General features: G+C 35.1%; 4 protein-coding genes across 5 annotated transcripts; all 4 read right to left on the bottom strand.

Annotated features, from left to right (window-relative positions):
* Nucleotides 1–480: 480 nt before the first annotated feature.
* LOC109020382 (polyubiquitin) lies at nucleotides 481–2,228 on the bottom strand. Its single transcript, XM_019002831.2, has 2 exons — nucleotides 2,026–2,228; nucleotides 481–1,569 (listed from the first exon to the last, which is right to left on the bottom strand). The coding sequence occupies exon 2, from the start codon at nucleotides 1,567–1,569 to the stop codon at nucleotides 652–654; it is 918 nt and encodes a 305-aa protein (XP_018858376.1). The 5' UTR covers nucleotides 2,026–2,228; the 3' UTR covers nucleotides 481–651.
* A 7,412-nt stretch (nucleotides 2,229–9,640) lies between these two features.
* Nucleotides 9,641–10,473, bottom strand: LOC109020381 (ubiquitin domain-containing protein 7SL RNA1-like). The gene has a single exon (XM_019002830.2). It carries the CDS (start codon nucleotides 10,448–10,450, stop codon nucleotides 9,641–9,643), a length of 810 nt encoding a protein of 269 aa, XP_018858375.1. The 5' UTR covers nucleotides 10,451–10,473.
* An 877-nt stretch (nucleotides 10,474–11,350) lies between these two features.
* On the bottom strand, nucleotides 11,351–17,389 carry LOC109020383 (tyrosyl-DNA phosphodiesterase 1). 2 transcript variants are annotated; one of them, XM_019002833.2, is made up of 16 exons: nucleotides 17,257–17,389; nucleotides 16,966–17,148; nucleotides 16,603–16,872; nucleotides 16,288–16,455; nucleotides 16,002–16,062; nucleotides 15,313–15,389; nucleotides 14,958–15,215; nucleotides 14,411–14,500; nucleotides 14,135–14,269; nucleotides 13,723–13,872; nucleotides 12,803–12,906; nucleotides 12,478–12,531; nucleotides 12,304–12,394; nucleotides 12,050–12,130; nucleotides 11,780–11,930; nucleotides 11,351–11,706 (listed from the first exon to the last, which is right to left on the bottom strand). In XM_019002833.2, exons 1-16 carry the CDS (start codon nucleotides 17,359–17,361, stop codon nucleotides 11,609–11,611), a joined length of 2,076 nt encoding a protein of 691 aa, XP_018858378.2. In that variant the 5' UTR covers nucleotides 17,362–17,389; the 3' UTR covers nucleotides 11,351–11,608. The 2 variants fall into 2 exon arrangements, with proteins under 2 accessions (XP_018858378.2, XP_018858379.2); XM_019002834.2 differs by lacking the exon at nucleotides 11,351–11,706 and having other exon boundaries at nucleotides 11,793–11,980.
* Nucleotides 17,390–18,659: 1,270 nt separating this feature from the next.
* LOC109020380 (chaperone protein dnaJ 50) lies at nucleotides 18,660–22,693 on the bottom strand. The gene is made up of 10 exons (XM_019002829.2): nucleotides 22,451–22,693; nucleotides 22,288–22,350; nucleotides 22,126–22,192; nucleotides 21,918–21,977; nucleotides 20,879–20,929; nucleotides 20,673–20,753; nucleotides 20,152–20,264; nucleotides 19,812–19,929; nucleotides 19,527–19,653; nucleotides 18,660–19,151 (listed from the first exon to the last, which is right to left on the bottom strand). The coding sequence occupies exons 1-10, from the start codon at nucleotides 22,567–22,569 to the stop codon at nucleotides 19,048–19,050; spliced, it is 903 nt and encodes a 300-aa protein (XP_018858374.1). The 5' UTR covers nucleotides 22,570–22,693; the 3' UTR covers nucleotides 18,660–19,047.
* Between the last annotated feature and the right edge of the window lie 234 nt (nucleotides 22,694–22,927).

The following is a 22,927-nucleotide window of genomic DNA, read 5'->3' as shown; positions in this document are numbered from 1 at the left end:
AACTGACATTAATTTTAGATGAGACGAGAAGTTTTAGTTTGGGATAAAAATTTAAAATATTATATTTTAATATTATTATTATTTAAAAATTTAAAGAACTTGAATTATGTGTTTTCTTCCAAGCATTTTCTAAAAGAAAAAGAAAAAAAAAAATCAATTGCAATAGACTAGGAGCATGGCATATCAAAACGCCGTCTGAGAATAAAATTGCGTCTCGCTTTTCAGACGTTGTGACTGGCATTACGATTGCAGTCTATTATTCTTTCTTCTTGTTTACAATTTTAGAAGCCTAACCTTCAAGGACTTCTCGAGGTAATTAATTTTTTTACTTCCTTCTTTTGGCTTTAACATTATACAAAATCTAGAAAATAAGAGTTCCTTCGTTTTAAGTCGGCCTATTTCCAGAAAAAAGGCACTCAGATGGCAAACATGAAGGAAGATTTCACAGTATGGACAAACAGCACACATCATTCACGGACGATAGAGAATCTACGGCATAAGTATTAGAATATAAAACTGCAAACCAAATTTATTTAGATGGCCCCAACAGGGCCTTAACCATATAAGGTGATTGTAGCATAACACAAACTTAAAAACATTTAAATTTATTTCTTAAAAACATAAGATTCACGGGAGCTTGGGGCCAATCCTTCAGAACCCACCACGGAGACGGAGGACAAGGTGAAGGGTAGACTCCTTTTGAATATTGTAGTCCGCAAGGGTGCGACCATCCTCCAGTTGCTTGCCGGCAAAAATCAGCCTCTGCTGGTCAGGTGGGATCCCCTCCTTGTCCTGGATCTTGGCCTTCACATTGTCGATGGTGTCCGAGCTCTCCACCTCAAGGGTGATGGTCTTGCCCGTGAGGGTCTTCACGAAGATCTGCATGCCACCGCGGAGACGGAGCACCAGGTGGAGGGTGGACTCCTTTTGGATATTATAATCGGCGAGGGTTCGGCCGTCCTCCAGCTGCTTGCCGGCGAAAATAAGCCTCTGCTGGTCCGGGGGGATGCCCTCCTTGTCCTGGATCTTGGCCTTCACGTTGTCGATGGTGTCCGAGCTCTCCACCTCCAGGGTGATCGTCTTCCCTGTCAAGGTCTTGACGAAGATTTGCATTCCTCCCCTGAGCCTCAAGACGAGGTGGAGGGTCGACTCCTTCTGAATATTGTAGTCGGCAAGGGTACGGCCGTCCTCCAGCTGCTTGCCGGCAAAGATCAGCCTCTGCTGGTCCGGTGGGATACCCTCCTTGTCCTGGATCTTGGCCTTGACATTATCGATGGTGTCAGAGCTCTCAACCTCCAAGGTGATCGTCTTTCCCGTGAGGGTTTTGACGAAAATCTGCATGCCACCACGGAGACGGAGCACGAGATGGAGGGTTGATTCCTTCTGGATATTGTAGTCGGCGAGGGTCCTGCCGTCTTCGAGCTGCTTTCCGGCGAAGATCAGCCTCTGCTGGTCCGGTGGGATGCCTTCCTTATCCTGGATCTTGGCCTTAACGTTGTCGATGGTGTCGGAGCTCTCCACCTCGAGGGTGATGGTCTTGCCGGTGAGAGTTTTCACGAAGATTTGCATCTGTGGAAAACAACATCATCAGAGAAGACTTTTAGATACGACGACACTGCTGTCTACGAGATTTGATTAGAAAAATTTGTGCATAAATTTTAAATCATGCATAAATTTGTGCATACTCTACGAGATCTGATCAGAGAGGCTCAAACCAAAAATTAGATTAAAATTCTTTAGAAATTTCCGCTCAGATCTGTGGGACATGTAGGATGAAGCAGATCTCAGAGCCGAAACCTTGTAAGTTTTTTAAAATCTCATAAAAATAAGGAAAAGAAATCGATTTGAATCTCTCCCACACCTCTTCCAAGATGCGCAAACCTCGAACAACAAAAAGGAGATAAATCGATTTGAAACTCTCCCAAATCTTATCCAAAACGTGCAAACCTCGAGAATCAATAATCCTAAAAACAGCTAAAGCCGGGAGAATCTAAAAAGGAATAGAAAACAGAGGAGAAGAATTACCTTGATCGAGTTATGATTACTTTATGCGTGATTGTTGCTTTGAACGTAATGGATGAGAGGATATGAAGAATGGGGGTCGCTTTATAGCGGTGGAGGTAGGCAAGTTGCAGACGAAATTGGGGACCCGTGAGGGGAAGGTCCAACAAGAAAGCTACACGTATAGAATATGAGGTGTCACGCTCTGGTTTACACGGCAAAGCAAAAGGTTGCGTCAAATTTGATGTGTCCGTCCGTTTTGACGATGATTTCGAGGCCAAGCACGTCGACGACTAACGGTGACTAACGGTGGGTTAGGTTGGAGTTAAGTCACAATTAAAGAGCGGTGGGGATGAATTTGATAGCCGCAGGCAGCTTCGGGATTAGGTTTTGACGGAGTTTATCTTGGTTAGCTTTTGGTTTGATGGTTTTGTCCAATGGGGAGAAAGGCCGGGGAGCGGGTGTCGGATGTCAATGTCATGTGGGCCTTTGTTTTTTTTTTTTTTTTTTAATTTTAGAATTGTTTTAGTGTTACGTAATAGCAAGTGGGCTTTGTTTATCGATTATCGCCGGGCCCCGCCCGGAGTTGTCTGCTTGCTGCATCTTCAGATTCCTCCCGAGTTAGCTGACAATGAATAATGATAACGATATATTATATTCTTTTATAATTTTAATTTGATAAATTTTATTCGTATAATTTTTTAATTTTATATTTTTTTAATTTTTTTTATATAATATAATTATTGCGAATAAATAAATTTGGTGTGTTTTTTAACTTTTTAAGAGATTGCAATGATATTTGTGATAAATGTTTAGCACCTACTTGTGCTATGCCGTTGTTACGTGAATGATATTACGAATATTATTAACCTTAAAAAAGATTAACTCCATTATTTTCAATCAATAGTCCATTTATGATCATTTTTACTGATTTTTTAAATAATGATAATATTTTAAAACTCTCTCGTTTATTTTTACAATTTATCTCAATTCATTTAATTATTATAATTTTTTAAATTTCTATACAAAATAAAATAAATAATCTAATTTTTTTAAATCTAAAATTAAAAAAAATATTAAAAAAAAATATTTTAATAACATTTTATTCAATTTTAACTTTAATCTTAATTCATCTTATCTTATTGTGAAAGAGAAATGATACTTGCAGTCGTGAGCGTGCAGTCGCCGTGCAGTCGCTTTGAAAAAAGTGAATAAATAAGGGACCCACCTGAAAAGAAATTAATTTTTTAATAGTGGACCCCACTCTTTTTCAAAGCGACTGCACGGCAGAAATGATACTTGCAGTCGTGAGCGTGCAGTCGCCGTGCAATCGCTTTGAAAAAAGTGAATAAATAAGGGACCCACCTGAAAAGAAATTAATTTTTTAATAGTGAACCCCACTCTTTTTCAAAGCGACTGCACGGCGTTTGCGCATTCCACGACTGTATGTAGCATTGCTCATTGTGAAAACAAACAAAAACTTCTCTCTTTGATGGACAATTTTTTTCCTCGCTTGCCGTCTTATATGCTCCTCTAAGTCCTCTTGACTAGCCAATTCTTCTTTCGAGCTGAATTGAAAGTTCTTTTGGTTTCGACGTTTCTTTCGCTCGACACAAGTTTATTCAATGAAATCATCTTGTTTTTAAATATTTTATTTTGGTATCAAGACGAGTATTTGAGAAGAGTCAACTTTTAAGGCTGTATGCTAGTAACATAACAATAACTTCATGTAGACAGTTTTTAAGAATGTTGCTAGCGTGCTACTGTTTCGCGGAACTTTAGCTCAGCCCATTGACGATAACGCGCCAAGGGCCCAAGGTCGATGCTATTGGGCCCCATAGGCTTATATGACATCAAAAGTGGGTTATGTCTTGGGCCCCTCCGGTAGTTTGTTTGTAGTTGCATCAAAGCAATTCCAATGTCCAATGCATTATTGCTATTAGTTTAGGTATAATTTTTTTTAGAAAAACAAAATCCGACAGTAAGCTAATTAAATATATCTGTCATACATTAATTATGCACCATATATAGCAGAATATTAAGCCCTTTTTATTTCAATAAACTATATATATATTAAAATCGATAAATATTATTTTCTGATCCAATACTAGCTAGTAGATATTCTTGCAAACACATGATGCATGCAAGTAATATATATCATCAGATATATTATTTATTAATATTGGTATGCTTATAAAACTAGACTGGAAGTGGAAGAACTCAAAGGAGATATAACTCGGACTCCTCGCCAACGCCATAATGCCACAGAAACTGATGGTCATCAAGATCACAACCTTTGGGAAATTGGAGGTGCGTCAATGTGGCCGGAACGCCAGGCTTTGCATGAAGAATGGTTTTCAGGTCGGCCACGGTAGTCAAATCATTGACTATTATGTTGCACATCCGTTCGGACTCGGAGCCTATCCTGACGCAAATGGAACATTTCTTGTGGAGGATAAGTATAGCCTCGACGGGAACTCGATAATGCCGCAAAGACAGCTCATCTATTTTCAGCCGTTGACCATTGTATGCCAGGTCTATCATCTCTGCTGGGATATGGAACTTTTTCTCCAACTCCGACTTCAGTTCCATAATTGTCTGAGCTCTTGGGACCTCCATACGATGGGGCACACCTAGGTGGACAACACTTATCTTAATGGCGCCCGTCTGCATGCATGCACCCCAACATTAACGCAAGTTCATATATGATTAATTTCTAATTTTAATTAGTATGATCTTCAATTAAAATCTAATATAATTTTGCATAAAAGAGAATATTGATCATAAATGTCATGATCAGAGTAGACTGCAAGGTTTTTGACATTAATATATATTGAAAATATATATTTGTTTTCACATCCATTTTTATATATAGGGTTAAAAATTACATACCGTAGAATTTTGAGGATCCATATATATATAGTAGTGTATGCTAATTAGAAGAATGATAGGAGGAATTAGTATGACCTAGTTAGAATGAATTTTGTCGGATAAATATTATATCTGATCAGAGATCATATGATCGATCGATCAGCAATATTTCAAGTCTTAATATTATTAATATTCATGCCATAAGAGTGTGGTATGTAGTTACATTGATGCTATAAGCGTGATCATGAATACAATATATATATATATATATGCGCTAATTTCTTTCATGCAAATTTTTGTACCAACTCTATACTCCCAACATGATCATGTGATCCGTCCTTTCCAATGAATTAGAAAAGTTCAAGTATTAAAGAGATAATAAAAGGGGGTCAATTCAACGTACGGGCCACCACAAACTTCATGCAAATTCCGTTTAACATATCATGCAATATATATTGTGCAAAAAACCAAATTTTCATGCTCTTTTTAACTATTTCTTTGTCTAAATTAGAGCAAATCCTAACCCATGGAATTGGCACAATACAATTGCAACTTAACTTTTCATGATTATATATATATATATATATATATCGAGACAAACTAATTTTAGATATAATAAATAAGATACTAACTTCTCATATATGCATATTTTTGTATTAATATAATTTTATTTATATATAAGTCAGTGTAGAGAACACACTCTTCACACCATTAATATGACAATATTTGATTTGTAACATATTTGATTTTTAAACATCTCTTAAAGTTAAATAATACCATATGATCAGCATATTATAGAGAATATTTTTTTTCACTAACTTATAAATATAATTTTTTTATTATATTTTTATTAATGTTAATTAGTGTTTATTCTGAAAAAAAAAAAAAAAAAACAATAATCTTCTCCCGCTCTCGTACGTACCACATATACAATTTGCTGATCACCGGGCACGTGTTGCGCATCCCAATCTAGCTTGTCACTTGAGAAGCCTGCAACCCAAGCAGGAACTAATTTCTCACCAAATTTTATTAATCTCGTGAGCCATTAATCCATGGGGCCGCGAGTACTTATGAAGTTACTGGCCTGGAAGGTTAGAAAAAAATTGATCAGATGAAAACTAGAATAATAATATCTCATTAATATCATCTCATGAGATGCAGCATGCAGCAACTTTTATTTTTTATTATTTTCTAAGAGTAATAGTTAGTTTTATTTCATAAATTTTATAAATTTTACACAAACTGATCATATATGCATGCAATACAAATCAAAAGTTAAAATCAAAGAATAATAATACTGGTCTTCATTGATATTCTAGTTTTAGTCATGACTAGTCCTCATCATGTGTAATATTTATAATGAGAAATATTTTTCATTTTAAATTTTATCAACACTTGTCACACTTATTACTAGGTAGCATATTTTAAGTAGTTACTATTTTTAAGCAGTTGATATATAAATTAATGTGTCGTATCAACAGGATTAAGGTCAAGACGTACGGTTTGGCTAATGCATTTGTAAGTGTGTTTTACCAGAATAATGATCAAAAGGATATAGAAACAACAAGGAATTATAATAATCCTTCTTTTCGATTTGCTATGCTGAAAAATGTCAAAAGAAGGATAATGAAAGAAGGATGTGATTCAAGATTGGTTTAATTCGAGGAAAGCCAGGTGCCCTTGCCTCCAACAAATAGTAAACACTTTGAAATTATATCTCTGGATAATTCATTATTCATGTGATATATATATCATGCCTTAGCAATTAATTAATAATTAATCTATTAGCTGAAAATGATAACATCATCATCGATCCAACTCCTTATTCTTCTAGAAATTAATTAACAACTAATTGAAAGCAGCAGGTCTTTCTGTCATATATGTAGATCATCTGCATCTACACATCAAACCTAGTGTCTAGATATGATGAACAATGGGTTACGTGTCCTGAGAAGACTTCTATTGTATCACCCTGTTCAACATGGTGCCACCTAAATGTTTTGTCATTCTCCATCACTTCTTGCTTGTGAATAAAAAAATTAATACTCCTCTGGAAGATCGAAGTGTTGTGTCTGCTTCAACTTTTGTAGATCATTCCTTAAGTCTCCAACACGATCAAATTCATTCAACTCTATTGGGATTTTGCTCGTCTCGCAACTTGGTAACCAGATCAGTAATTTCAGCATCTGATCTGACACCCTCATACTAGTAGTACTCGGTCGTGCAAATGTGGTTGGTGTGAAGTACTAATAAAGGATCGAGCCAATTCAATGGGCTAGCTGCTGCTCTTCACGAGTACTTCACACAAATATTGTTTTAAAACCACCACACTGTTGACACTAGTACTACTGTTCTTTCGGCTATTTTCTTATGATCAATGAGCAAATATAATACGTACGTACTAACCCATGCAATTGGCGTGAATTACGTACTCAAAATAGTGATTTTAAATTTTTTGGTGAAAAATACTTAACATTTTCTCTCTTTTTCTTGCTTTATATATAGCAGACTATTTTTTTTAAGGGGAAAAAAATCTCTTCAACCTCTAAGAGCATTTTCATTGGATTAACTAAAAGTTAAATCCAATAAAAATTTAACTATTGAACTATAAAATGTATTACATTAGATAGTTATATTCCAAACATTTGGAATATAGCTACAATAACTTATAAAGTTATTTCCAAATTTGAAAGATACTGTTTATTCATTAAATCCATTTTATATCATTTGTTTCTCTCTCGAGGTCTCCATCAACATCTTTCTAGTTTTTATTTTTAATCCATCATTTAATTAGAATATGATTACTAATTAATATATAATATTATGAATAGTAAAATATGATAAAATAAAATAATTTCATAATTAAAAAAATTAAATATTTTTAATTTGAGTTAGTGATATATTGATTATTAAATTAATATATAATAGGTAGAATAGTAAAATATATATGATAAAATAAAATAAATTAATAATTAAAAAAATTAAATATTTTTGAAATTATTAGTTATTCATTACTATATAATAAATAAATGTATAATCTAATGTAGAGATTTGATGTGAATAATTAAAATCAAATTCATCTTATATTATTTTATTATTATATAATGAAAAAATAACTATTTCAACGTAGAGATTTATGTAAATAGAATAGTTAAAAGTCAAATTTTTCTTACATTTATAAAAAATATCTTTTAACATTAGCTAATCCAATTAGATTTTTTAAGGGGAAAAAAATCTCTTCAACCTCTAACAAATTAACATTTTACACTGTACAGAAAGAAAGAAAAAAAAAATCTATCATTTGTGGTACTTTACATCCACATACTACCTAAAACTTACAATGTTATCACTATAAGAAAACTGCTTATTTGCCATCAGTTAATTCTGGTAAAATGATTATTTACAACTAAAATTGGTTGAAAATAGTCTTTTGATTGCAATAAATTTATCACAAAAATCTATTTTTCTTGTAGTGTGCATGTACTTTTATTAAGATCCGACGATCAAGATCATTGCATCATGTTACCAAGTTTTACCTATTAATTAATTTTCATTCATCTTAACCAGTTATAACGTCTTAATTAACAAGAGTGGTATTTTTCAGTTTTAATCTGCATGCTGAATAACATTACTCATTATAAAATACTTATTAACTGAAAATTAGTCATTTCTTCTTTTTTATTATTATTCGAAGTTGAGAATGGCTTCTGCTCTAATCAAATACAATTGGATCGGTCCATCCTCTAAGTGGGCCCAGTGTGGTCGGCCCAACCAAATCTTGCACCTCACTCAAACTCGAATGCACCCACCGGGCCACACCGCACAGCACCATAACTCGATCGTGCATGCATGCTAAGACTCAGATCATGCATCTTCAAATATATTTGATCAAGATAAACAACATCTCCCATAATTTCTGGATTTTCTTTCTATATTTGAGATTTTTTTTCTTGGTTCAAATTAGTTATTTGAGATTTTATTTCTTGCTACAAATTAAAGGGTAGTGATAGGCTTACTATCCTATTACTACCCATCTACTACCAAAATGTATTTTAAGTTTTTTTTATTTTTTTATCATTTTCTTTTAAATATTTTTTTAACATCCTTAATCATTAAGAAAAAATTAAAAATATATATATATTTACTAATACACACTTCCTTAATCATTAAGTAAAATAAAAAAAAAATTTAAAAAAATCATATATAAAAAGAATAATAAATGGGTAGTAATAGTAGGGTAGTAATCCTATCATTATTCTTATCGATATTGCTGATCCTTTAGTCGTTACATGTATGGATTTGTGGCGCTATGGAATAAGGCCGCTTTGGCCTATATTCAAAGCATTTTGCCTACTAATCAATTGCAAATCCAAAGAATTTCACGTATGATCTAGATAGCATGAGAGAAGCTTCTTTCTCCATATCATAATTAAGATATATAGTCATGCATCATGCTTGCTCTAATTTACAAAACAAAATAAAATAAGAAAAAAATTGTTGCCGAAGAAATAAAGACGAGAAATGCTACTCTTCATTCTAATTCTGAGTATCTTCTTCTATTAACTACTTAAATCCTGACAATTGTTTAAAATCTGTTACATGACTTAATTGGGATGATAACAATTAGGATGAAGATCAAGAGTATTAATTATATTGAAAGGATATAATTAATATACATGAGTTGACTGATAGAGATCATTGTACTAGGAAGTGATTCAAACATTCAAAATCCCAATAATATATATATATATATATATATATTTATCTTTTATGAACCGCCGGTTACACTCCCATTGAAGATTTCAATTGTATCTCCATTCCCAACATGGTGCCACCGAAATGATCTATCATCATCCATCACATTCTGCTCATAAATGAAAAAATAACCCTCTGGAGGAAGATGAAAGTGTAGCCTTTGTTGCAACTTCTGCAGCTCCTTCCTTAGCTCCCCAACATTATCCGATGCATTCACCTCTACCGGAATCTTCTTCGTCCCACATTTTGGCAACACCATTAGCTTTAATTTCTTCGAACCCGTCGTAGTAGGCCCAGATCGTGTTGCTGTCAAAGCAGCAGTTGGGGACCCTTTAAAACTGACATCGATATCTGAATTATCCGAAAGTTCATAATCACGTAAGGATATATGGTCTTGTAATTCGATACCGCTTGAGTGAATCACCAACCTGTTGGCTGGTACAGCTTCCATTTCTTGTATCTTTTCCTTGAACCGTCCAATCGTGTCGTTTACGTCCATTTCTATAGGGACGTGAACTTTGGACATCGGCATCCTTACGATGAGTTGGATTTTCTTGGGCTGCGAGTAGTTCTCAATTATCTCGACGGTGGCTTTATCGGAATCGGGAGTAACAACGAGCTGAATGTGTGAGTTTTGGAGGATTTCGGAGTGCTCCACATTGCGGTCGTCTTGTAGGACATGGCCTTTGAAGATTAGGATTTGCTTGTGAATGGGTATGCCTTGGTATTTTTGTACCTTTTCTTTGATCTCTAGGACAGAGTCGAAGAAACCCACTTCAATGGTGAATGGTTTTCCTCCCTGAGGCTCAAAAACCACATCCATTGTTGGATAACAAAAGGAAAGGAGAGGTGGGTTTTTCACTGTGTCAGACACAGTTTGTGCATGCACGTATGGGTTTTGGGAAAGAGAAACAAAAAATTTGAATGATAGGATTGTTGTAACAGTATCCGATATTATCTAACTAACACCCTAGATGTGTGGTGATTTTCGTTAAATTTTCCTTCAAATACGTTCGAGAATATAAGAGAAAAGAAAATTTTATATATATTTATAATTTTACCCACATAAGCATACGTGGTGACCTAACTATATAACACTACGTACACTACTCTTCAACATACTCCCTTCATGCAAGATAAAATCACGATGGAAGCAAATTGAAGTGTTAGTAAAGGATCGATCAGACAATTCAATGGGCTGCTCCTGACTTCACACAAATACAATTGTTTTCAAACCCCACTGTTCTTTCGACTATTTTCTTGTATTTGTCGATACCAACCCATGTAATTGGCATGAGTTAATAATAAAAAAAATCACGATTTTAAAGTTTTTAGTGAAAATATTTATCATTTTCTCTAACACAGTCGAATAAAGTCCTTTCAATGGAGAAGGGTCTTCTTCTAAGGAGATGGCTGGTTTTTCGTTGTGTGAGCGACAAAGAGTTTATGCATGCATGCATGCATGCGTGGGTGGGTTTTGCGAATAGGTAAACAAACAGTGTCCGATATTGTCTAACTAGAGTCGAGATTCGTGGTGATCCTGCCTAAATTCCCTTCATATTGGCTCTGAAATGGACGAGAGAATCTCACCTAAATATTCTCATCCAACGGGCGACTTTATCAGTGCCAGCATGAGAACTAAAAGATACAAGATGGCTGCGTAGTCACTGAGAGGGGAAATGCAAGAGAACTAACCTGGGAAGAGTAAGCAACCATGCATAAATACAAGAAATTATCGTTGCATTTTCTGCTATGATTGATTCACGTTAGCTTAACCACACCTTACAAAGAACTAATGAGCGAGCCACTTGCCAACAAAGGATTTATGCATAAAAAAAAAAAATTGAAAAACTCATCTAAAATGAGTACAAATATAGATTCATGGCGTCGACAACCCCATTTTATGATACACATCAAATGAAGATCGAGAACCAAAAAGAAAGAAACACTAATGGAGTTCCTTGTATATACATTAAAGATGTCAGGAATCTTGAATAGAATACAGCTGTACTTGTCGTGGCCAAACTTGACCATAAACATCTTTCTTAGTATATCGCCGGTCCCAAGACCAGGGTACATCTGCAGAGGAGATAACGGAGTTTAGATATATGTGACCCAAAAACAAAGCAATGGATGAGGAACAGAGCAGGACCTTCAGGAGTGTATGGTTGAGGAGGGAGTTCATAAGGTATAGGCAATGGAATTACTTCAGATGTTGGGTCAGAATTCCTACTTCCTTGCCAAGTTAGGGTAACTTGTGTCGTTCTTGGTACTTCAGAATTTTCTAATAATCTGCTCTTATCCTGAAACTCACAGAAACTTTCTTTTGGCCAAGATTCTTCCCACCCACACTCTGAATAGGCAGTGCAAATTTAAAGGCAGTGATGACTAAAGAACTCACAAGCTAGGATGTAGTCATTACCTCCATTACATCACCATTACTTGTACAAGAAAATTCAGAACCGTGTCTTTCAGTAGAAGATGGTAAAAACAGCACTCCTAGCTGAAATGATAACAAACAAGAAATAGTAGAATTACAAATGTCAATACTTCAGTTGGAGCAAATAGTAGGAAAAGACTCAATGATTTGCAACAGGGCCAAGACCTATAATTAATGTAGCGTTCATCTATATCTGAACCTAATCTTTCAAATAGCACCAATACCGATATACATACCTCATAAGATCGGATCATCAACTGAGTATTATTTTTCTGGAGGGCTCCCCAGGCAGCTTTGCTAAGATTTGCTGAAGTCAGCAAAAACCAACTGTTGGGGAAAAGTACAGGCTCATAGCTCATGCTTAACATATAATAAATAAGCACAAATAATAGGCAAATACGAACACTTACGCAAGTTGCTGACCATTATACCGGGTGTATGTCTTTATATGTGGCATTGCACGACTGGAATATTGACAACAATGATTGTAGATCTAATTAATAAGTATACTTCAAAAGAAACAAAAGAGAAAAAAACAGGAACATCAAGTACTATGAACCAGTGTGCCAGACATTATGACATATCTATAACACGTCTTTACCCCCCCCACCCATAAAAACGGGGGGATGTATAAAATATGGATGGTTTCTTTCGTTAAAAGTTCAGTAAATGCTCTAAATTTACAGAATGATAAGTAAATAGTTCAGACTTTCTCTAGTAATAAGAGATACACACCAGCGACCGGTGTGGCCTGCCCTCCACTTTGCCCAATACTTCTTCAAGAATTCTTTCTCCACATTCTTCAGTGGACTTGGAATGGCATTTCCAGCTGCATAACCCTGGGGAGAAAGAACCCGTGAAAAAAAAACATTCAGAAAGTATAGAAATGGACTGATAGATAAAACTCATAAGCAATGTATACTCTAAAATTTGCATGACAGAACTGGGGCTCATCCGTTTCTGTCACAATTATTTTCTTGATACACAAATTGTCAAAGTCAGTCAACTTGATTCATCTTTTGTGAGTTCAAAATTACTTGATTAGGCCCTGCATATTGGAGCATGAGTAATGAGAACTCCATGTATTCAGATTATATCCACTTTCAAAATGCTATAACACAAGATCATTAGTTGAAAAGAATTAAGGTATATAGATTCACTTTATTTTTCTTTTTGTTGGGGAAAGGTGGGGGGTCTAAACTAAGTTCACATTATTACTTAAGTGAGATGAATTTATTTGCACAGATATCAGAGAATTATTCTCTTCCAGGAAGACATATACAATTGATTTTTATGATATCTGAACAAGTTTGACAGCTAGGAACAATGATGTGTCAGCATTGCAAGATCCTTGTATTACAATTTTTTGAAATGTTCAACGACAGGTATTCTTAGGATTCAACCAAACTCAACCCTTACCTCAATCAAGGAAATTATTTAGAGAATTTCAGAATATAAGGTGTTGAGTTGGTTGGCCATTGATTTTACATGGGCTGTAACTCTTCTGCATTCATCAAGCATGAAACTGTCTGTCTAGAATGACTGCTGCGACAACCAATACTCAACAACCAATGTCCAAAACCTGGAAAGGGTTTTGGAGGAAACCTTACTCTATCAAGCAATAAGCTCAACCTGAATAACCTACTTGGTAGTACCTCTAAAGAGCATCTGACATCTTCCACAGTAGGCCATATAATGCATGGTTCCCCAAGACCAAGTGGTGTTTTATCTTCTGAGAAGCCCGATGACATGGAGGAAGCCAGCTCAGCCAGCCACTTCTCATCCAAAGAACCGAGGGAAGAGAACTGCAATAATACAGCATAATTATAAATTATCAAAATATCCATTGCAAACATTTATGCACATAAAAAATTCAGCAGAAAGGAATTGAATGAAAAGACTTGATTCAGAACAGCATAAAACAGGGAAACCAAATGAAGGAAAAACTTCAACAAATACCATGATCTCTTATTTGATTTCTTCACCTACTAACTGAGAACCATTAGGATTGACATCCACAGTCAAGAACCACATGACCATCATACTAGTCAAGAATTCTAACTATACCTGATAAGCAAGTGGGGACTTTTTAAATTCTTTATCAAAAGTACACTCCTGGAGAACAGTTCGTAGCTTCATGTGTCCCCACTTCTTCAGATTGGTACCCCTGTGATATCCAGGAACAGATGCAATCAATCTGACCTGAAAAATGTGCAAGTAGTTTTATATGTCCACGTATAATGATATCCTAGACACAAGTAGATACTATTTTAACATCATATCCTCCCAACAGAAACTAAGAACAAAGAAAAATTATGACAGATTAGGGAATAAAAAATGTACCGCCGCATTGCTATAATCAAACTTCCTAAAGAAAGTTGGATTGATATTGAAGTTTCCAAGGGCTGGTAATTTGACACAGAATTCAGGCCACTGCATCAGTCAACCAACAAAAAAGACACAGATTATTACGCTTAATCTAGATGGCAGCATCAATAAAGAGAATACAAAGCCTCTCACAGGTAAGCAAAACTCCAAATCTACTGGTTGGACAAGCATATGGCGTGGAAGGTGCACTGTAAGTTTTTGAAAGAGAATAAGCTGAGAGCATAAACAAATAAAACGCCCCAAGGCAAAAGCAAGGAAAGTTAAAGGAATAAAAAGAAAGCGTAAGATTTATCACACAGTTGAGGAAGTCCATGACATAGACATTATTTTCACTGCAGAAAGCACGGAGTAAAAAACAGGGAATGGTAAGAGATTCATGACATCACTTCTATGTCAACATCATCTCAAACAACTAAGAGAAATATACAGGAACTTCATCAAGAAAGCCAAACAAGATCTTTAGGACACCATCTTCAACGTAACAAATTATATGTGTTATTACCTTCAAGGCACTGAGATAATCAATCAAGTCATTTTCAAATCCACACCCTTTGCTTGGGCTATTTTGATCTTTCCATGGGAAGTCTTGCATCCACAAACCTTGACTTTTGTTGTTCCAATCTACATATATTAAATTTGCTGTGTGTACAATAATCCTCACTCCCTTAGGATAGACAAGAATCATGGCCTTTGAATGGTGAGTCCCAAATGAAATAGGTAAGGGTGGTTTATGCAGAATCCAGTTTGCAGGCTTATTTCTCTTGAAAATAATCAGAGTAAATGAAGTTAGTGTCTGCCCACAAAAATAAACCCCCAATGCATAATGGACATTGATATTCATTAGAATAAAAGTAAACCTTCATATGATCCAATGTGCCATCACCTTCTCCATGAACTACCAATACATGAGGGATTTTTCCAAGTGCTGGACATGCTACACACACAAAAAAAAAACGCATAAAAGAATGCACTACTACACAAACGTGTGTAAGCATTGGACCGCACCAAAATGCAATCATTAAATAGCTAATAAGATGAGCTTATGACAAAACTACAACAGGAACCATATCCATTAAAGCATCTTAGTTCAAAATGAATAACCTAAAGTGTGAATATTACTTGTAATATTGGCAATTACAACTAAGATACCTATATGTGTAGCAGTGAAATACAACCTATAAACAAATCTTTTAGAAGCATCAGGAAAAAAAGCAATTCTCTCTTATCAATAAAACTACCAGGTAATAACCCCATAACCAAGGGCAAATTAACAAGTACTCCAATCTGAGTGCATAACTAAAGAGTGATACAAACATGCAAATAAATTTACCTTTGGCTCTTTCAACTCAAAACTGAGACATGGGAATTGGATACAGATGTCAGACATTATCGGTGAACGTACATACATTATTTACATACTTCTAAGAACTTAAATACCTACTTCTCAATAGATTTCTTTCAGTGCAAGATGTTAACCCAGTCTAGCTCAGACAGGCAGGAAAGTGGAACTAAACCAAGGATAACAACCAAAGTGAATAGAACTCACCAGGTAACAACCAGTCGATGTCTACCATGTAATTTGAAAGGATAGCGATGAGAATATCCCCCTACCAAACAAACAAGAAATCAGATCATTTGCATGCAAATCAAGTCAACAATCAAATACTAGTGTTTTAGACAATCCATTATTTCTTTCAAAGTGATAAAAGCACCAAAGATTAAATTGGAAAATTCTCCTTGAAAATAACGCACAAAACTCTACGAATTAAGCAGGTAGATACTGGATATGCAAAATTTTAAATGTTGGTTTTTTTATTGGTGAATGTTGTTACCTGAATCACATCACTTAATGAAACACAAGAGGTGTTTGCCCATGCTGGCAGCTCTTTCACTTGCAAGAGCCGAAAAGTCCAAGGTAACTTATCATTAGAGACATGAAAATGTCGGATAGCCATCTCATTACTCTCTCCCTTAGACTGGGAGTGCCCTGAATTTCCAATCTGTAAAATTCAAACAAAAGTAAGCCAGAATGTTTCTAGCAAAAACCAAAAATACGAAACTGTTCCCAGTTTTTGTTAAGAACAGAAATCAAATAAATGCCAAAAGTGTAAATAAAAGCACTACTAAAACAAATGCAAATACAACACCTGAGATTTGGTACCAAAGGATATGCGTTCAGACGTTTGATGCGGCCTCCTTCGACATGGTTCCTCTCCTTTACCGAACTCTCTTGCTTCATTCCTCTTATGGGTCTGACGCAAAGGTGCGTTTTCGTCGCCACCCGACGATACGTACTTGAAAAAATGATGCCCTGGAATCAGCTCTATAATAGCACCGTCTGAAATGGTAGCGCTTTCTTGAGAACACAGCTTCCTTCTCTTATTCCCGGAATTGATCACAATGGGATTCGTACCCTCCTAAAACATTCCACCCAGATAAACCAATCGAGCACAACAATATATATTTACGGGAATAGAGTTGTCTTTGAGCAGAAGTAAAGGGCTACTCACCACAAACAAGTTGGCGGAGGAGCCATCGGCGGAAGCGGTTAGAGTGATGTGCTTGCGGCTGAGCCGCTTGTCGGGCACTGGGAGGTTGTTGCGGCCAATCAAGTTTGCGCCTTCAGAGAGGGTGAGCTTTGGGATTGAAGCGTCTTCGACAAGATTTTGAATAAGCGGAACCAAATATCCAATCTATTATGTGTAACAAAACGAGATTGTTATTATCATTTTTTTCAATCAAGATATCATTTACACATACCAATGGTTACTGACATTTCAGAGAAGGGAAGGGAAGAGGACCTGAGACTGAGCCATTAGAGAATGCTTGGTAGCATGAGATCGAAAGAGCCCCGGAGAGGATTTTGGAAGGGTATCGTTGGGGAAACGGAGAAAATCGAGCAGCATAAACTGCAGTGGCCAAGTAGGCTCGGGAGCCAGGAGTGCTTTGTTTCTTTTTTTTCTTTTCTTTTTTAAGGGTCATGCTGCAGCCCCTGCTGGGGCCATGGGCTTTGCATGTATTTTTTTAAGTGTATCTTTTTAATTTATTTTTTATATAATTTTTTTTTTATTTTTAAATATTTTTAAAAAATAAAATAAATTTAAAATATTATTAAAAAATATTTCTTTAATTAGAAAGTAAAAAAATATTATTAAAAAATATTTTCTTAATCACGAATTATTCTACTTCGTAATTAAGAAAGTATTTTTTAATAATATTATAATTTTTATTTGATTTTTTTAAAATATTAAAAATTATTAAAAATATCTATATAAAAAAAAAACTAAAAAAACACATAAAAAAACACTAGAGCCCAACGAGGCATCTAGCATTTTCCTTTTTTTAATAATTCTTACAGTGGTAAGGTCGTTTGGATCTCAAACGCTTCGTAACTCATCTCAACTCATATTATCTAATCATTATAATTTTTTTAAATTTTAACATAAAATATAATAAATAATTTAATTTTTTCAAATTTTAAAATAATAATAATATTAAAAAAATAATATTTTTACAATAATTTATTCAACTTTCAACTTAACTCAAATTTACAATAGAATATGATGTTTATTTTATTAACTTTTGATTATTTTTACTAATTATATAAGTGAGTATGATATGATGTTTTATAATAGGATAAAAATATTATATGAGTAATTTTATTGTCAAGTCGATGTATTGAACACAGTATTCACATCACTTAAATGATAATATTTAACTTTTAAAAATTAAATTTTAAAACTTATCTTCTAAATCAACATTTTATTAAGTGTACTCTATACACGGACTTGAAAATATAATTTTTCTATATATTTTAAGAGTACTTAATAATATATTTTCCAGTAACTATACCCTGTCGGGTTTTTTTTATTTTTTATTTTCTCTTTTCTTGGAAGAAGCTTTGTTTCGTTCTTTTTCTATTCCCCATTCCTCTTTAAATGAAATGAATGAATGATATATGTTTTGTCTGGACAAAGAAGTTAGAGGATTCAACGGTTTCAACTCCATGTGTCTCTCACCATCCCATATTTGAGGCGTATGGAGATGTCCTCAGAAATTGACATCAATACAAATGTTATTTGTATACATCGATGTCAGAAAAATGACGAAAAATAGGGGAGAAATGGGCAACCATCGTACTTCGACTCGCCAACAGAACAAAATTTGGTATGCGCATTCAAAAAAAAAAAAAAACATAACAGGCTAATAGCAATATAATGGCTCTCCCAATAATCGGTTTAAAAAGCATCATCACCAAATATCTGTCAGAAGCGAAACAAAGAGAGGGAACAAGCCTGCCAAGTTACCTCAGCATGCCATGCCACCCACCAAGATCAGTTTGAAGAACTTCACATCAAGATCTATTGACCCATTAAACCAACTACACATAAGCTCACATCTGAGATTCTGAAGGCTTAAAAAGGTTGGTAAGTTGGGGGTTCGAAACAATTATCCTACTCTGCCTTTTTCCTAAAAACCAAATACTACTGTTTCTGATTCTTCGCGCATTATGGGTAAACTCTTCCGTGTATGTTTGACTTGTATCAGAAGTTTGTCGTTGGTATTTCAGAGTATAGCAAAGCAAAGCCTGTTTATCTCCTACGCTTTGATTCTTTCCGCATCTCGGATAGGTAGCTCTCCAAGTTGGATTTCTCCCATAAACGTCTTTGAACAAGATCTTCCTTTGTGGAGTCATCTGATAGAAACATACAAATATCTTAATTTCTAAAACTCTTTTAAGTTAAGGACCCTCTAGAGCACACAAGTACAGTGTGCAGGTGCAGTATCAACAGCGTGAAGTCTGGAAAGAACTTTATATATATATATATATAAAGTTTTTGATATATGTAAAATATCAAAAATTACTAAAGTCAGGAAAGACTGCAACCAACAAAAACATAATGGAGAGTTCTTGTATGGGTCCAGCCTTTTGTTTTTACTTTTTCTTTTTCTTTTTCTTTTTTTTTCTTTTTGGGGGGGGGGGTGATTATAGATGATATGGCGCATAGCACTCTTTGTTTGGCACACGATTAGCATATGTATATATAGATGAAGATTAGATCCAACGTACCAATATTTATCCACGCATCAAGAGGAACTCCAAGGGACCTTTGTGTAAGGTGAGATGCATCTTCCCAAGAATATGGAGCTTTTTTCACCTTGTATCTCCAAAACCAACAACCAGACCATAACAATAGCTGGATCGGATAAAAATAAAACACAAACATCAATTTTGGCTAAATAAGCTAAGATCAGCACCTATTCATGAACGAAATAGATCAACAAGAAACCATAGCCATTGCAGTTACTGTTGAATAATACACATTAAAAAAAGTTGCAGTAACAGCGCTACAACCTTTCCAATTGTATAAGGTAGGAGTAGGAAACGGACACCAAGAAGTCCCCAGATGGATGGCTTTTCGGCTCCCTTTATCTGCAGGTCAAGATCTTTGCTGAAATCTTCTTCCATTTTTCTGCAATAAGAACACAGCCCATTTTGTTGTTACCATAATTTGAGAATCATAATATGCAAAGCCCGATACAAGGGGAGTACCCAAAGAATAATCCTAAAAAAGAAGCACATGGGAGTTTGAAAGGACGAGGTGTCCACATTGATTGACACATCATCAAGAGAAGAAAAGGACATCCATGAAATCTTATTATTAACTCTCAAAGAACTTTTGACAGGGTCATACTTATTCGTCAGCTTGTGAGTCTTCTTCTTATTTGTAGTTCCTCCACTACGCTCAAGTTCCAAGGCTCGTAACCTATTTTTGTAAGCAGGCGTTTTCTTGACCATTTCCACAGCCTAGAACAAGAAGAATTCAAAATGTAATGGGACTTGTCCGAGCATTTTAATATGTGATATTAGAAACAATTTTCATTGCAAAAAAATCCAGCCAAATACCCTGCATAATACAGCTAACTTATATAACAAAATTTATACATTGTATATGTTCTATATATAGTTGAGTTTAAATGCTTACCACTACCATTCGTTGAGGTCTATTCAGAAAAGACGAGAATAAAGAGTTCTTAAGTAACATCAAGTAACATTAGCCATGACAAGTAATACTGCAATGTCTTAAATTCAGATTACTTTGAGTTATCCGAGCTATACTAGCTTACCAACATTCGGCATATCCACCAAACAATCTCACATAAAGATGCATATGGTATCATGTTTTCATATTTGAGGTATCAGATATCACAGTACCTGGTTATACCTTGTCCACTGATTGAGATACTGAAATCCAGAGAGAACCAAAAGAAGGCCGACCAGGACAGCACGGGGATCCTGGCAGGTAGATGCATAAACCAACTTAAGGACATTTTGAATGGAATACAAACCTTAGTCAACTTACTGTCACATTTAGTTCTAAATGAGACAGAATATACCAAGACGAATGAAAAAGTACTCACTGTTTTATGACCATAATATGCCTGATAGTAACGAGCTGTATTGTAAAATACCTGAAAAGAAAATGATGACAGTTACAATTCTTTCAATGAACATGTAAGGTTAAAAGATTCTGCTATTCTAATTTTGGGGCATTCAAATATTTCCTCTACAAAATGGTAGGAAGAGATGTGCTTATACAGTGGCAGGGAGCAAGTCCCACAACACCTTTGATGATCAGACCAAGATTTGTACTAGACATAGTCCTTCCTAGGCCAGACACAAAAGCGTGCCTTTACAACAAAACTTACACAAATGTAAACAACAGATGGTACTGGTTTACTCCACTATTTTCATGAAGGTAATCAATATCACACATATTTTTTTGGATAGGTAAACCATTAACAAGAATATCACACAGATATTAACTAAAATAAAAGCTGAAAGAGGGAGAGATGCTATTTCTTTATGGGCAAGAGGGAGCAATGTTAATTAGAGAGGCTCTAGCACCAAATTATGTATGCCGACTCCCTCAAACTGCTTGATTTTATTGTAGACTACCACTGCAGCATTTGCCAGATTATAACATAAACAATTATAAGACCCGTACAGATTGAATACAATGTCACTAAGCTGAGGACTAAGCATATCAAGCACTACGTTCAAAGTTCAAAGTTTTCTGTTGTATGCTTTGTGTGTACATGGGCTTCGCCCATACATTCGTTTCTAATAAAATTACTTCTTACTTATCAAAACCAAAAAAAGGTTCAAAGTTTGCATAACAACTGTCACGTCTTTTTGTGGTAGATAAAAACATCTTATTGAAGGTAAGCAGTCTGTGCATAAACACTTTCAAACAAGGTTGGCTGTAACAAGCAGCAAACCAAAGCAACACATGAAAATATAATACACAGCACCCACACACGAACCATAACACTTAGATTGTTCGAATGCCTTGTAGCTTGTTTATGAATGGCCAAGTCACCTACTAAGGAATTATTCCAAGTCTCTAACAAAAAAGAGTTAGATAATGTTATAATAAAATAATTATGGTCTTTTTACCTCTTCTGGATGTGCAATTGCATAATCGTATTGCTCCCGCGTCGCTTCGTCCTTCAAAATCTACAGCAGCAATAAGTTTTGCGTTTTCAGCACATATAAGCACAGAAAGTAAGGCAACATATATAAACTAAGCACGGCATCAAAACAAATTCAAAGGATAATTACTATCCGATTTGAACGAAAAAAATAGGAGTAAGATCTGCCGTACCTCATAGGCATTGGCAATTTTGACAAAGATCTTTTTCGATTCAGGATCCGGGTTTTTATCCGGGTGACTGAATTAAATCAAGATTAATAAATGAAATTCCAGAATTAGAATGAAACCGAAATAAATAAATAAATAAAAATAATAAAGGCATCACAAACTCACTATTTCAGTGAGAGCTTATAGTAAGCTTTCTTGATTTCCGAAGAATTGGCACTCTGTGAAACCCTAAAAACGCAGGTTAAAGATAGGTTAGAGAAGTAACAATGAGAGAAAAGTGGGGATAAAATGGGGATCGGAGAGGAAATTTAGGTGAGCTTGAGCTGACCCTAGGAGATCATAGCAATCGTCTTCGTCGCAGTAGATCGCCATTGATGGGGAAAGGAGAAGAAACAACATTAGAACGGACATGACTGCGAACAACCGAATTGTTGCTGCTGGCGCCATCGTTTTTGCTCCGGAACAAAGACCCTCGAGATTTCCCTTTGAACATGCATCAAAAGGTCGGAGTTTCGAAAACGAGCGAGTCTGTGTAGCACGTGCGTTCCATTTTCACGTGGGAAGCCCCATTACCTGTTGACATAAAAAATAAAAATAAAAATAATTCCAATCGTGAGATAATAAACCGTAATCATTTTAAAAAATAATAATAAATACAGAATTCAATAATCAATATGCTAAAATTGAAAACTCAGCGAGAAAGAAATATAAGTAATGATACTCTTCCAATCTTATTTACAACGTACTTTTTTTTTTTTTTTTCTAATCAAGCATATTATAAATAATAAAGTACAAAAGTTTAAGG

The sequence above is a fragment of the Juglans regia genome, chromosome 3 (assembly GCF_001411555.2).
Source record: "Juglans regia cultivar Chandler chromosome 3, Walnut 2.0, whole genome shotgun sequence".
NCBI lineage: Eukaryota > Viridiplantae > Streptophyta > Magnoliopsida > Fagales > Juglandaceae > Juglans > Juglans regia.
This window is presented reverse-complemented; position numbering and strand designations above follow the sequence as displayed.

What these genes read in the sequence shown, in the direction of transcription:
- LOC109020382 (XM_019002831.2), bottom strand. Translation starts at nt 1,569, where the DNA reads ATGCAAATCTTCGTGAAAACTCTCACCGGCAAGACCATCACCCTCGAG.
- LOC109020381 (XM_019002830.2), bottom strand. Translation starts at nt 10,450, where the DNA reads ATGGATGTGGTTTTTGAGCCTCAGGGAGGAAAACCATTCACCATTGAA.
- LOC109020383 (XM_019002833.2), bottom strand. Translation starts at nt 17,361, where the DNA reads ATGCTGCTCGATTTTCTCCGTTTCCCCAACGATACCCTTCCAAAATCC. An exon ending in TTGATTATAGCAATGCGGCG is followed by an intron (nt 14,270 to 14,410) that starts GTACATTTTTTA and finishes CACATTTTTCAG; the next exon opens with GTCAGATTGATTGCATCTGT. An exon ending in TATAATGGTCAGCAACTTGC is followed by an intron (nt 12,395 to 12,477) that starts GTAAGTGTTCGT and finishes TTTCCCCAACAG; the next exon opens with TTGGTTTTTGCTGACTTCAG.
- LOC109020380 (XM_019002829.2), bottom strand. Translation starts at nt 22,569, where the DNA reads ATGGCGCCAGCAGCAACAATTCGGTTGTTCGCAGTCATGTCCGTTCTA. An exon ending in AAATTGCCAATGCCTATGAG is followed by an intron (nt 21,978 to 22,125) that starts GTACGGCAGATC and finishes TTGCTGCTGTAG; the next exon opens with ATTTTGAAGGACGAAGCGAC. An exon ending in ACTCACAAGCTGACGAATAA is followed by an intron (nt 19,930 to 20,151) that starts GTATGACCCTGT and finishes TTCTTATTGCAG; the next exon opens with AAAAATGGAAGAAGATTTCA.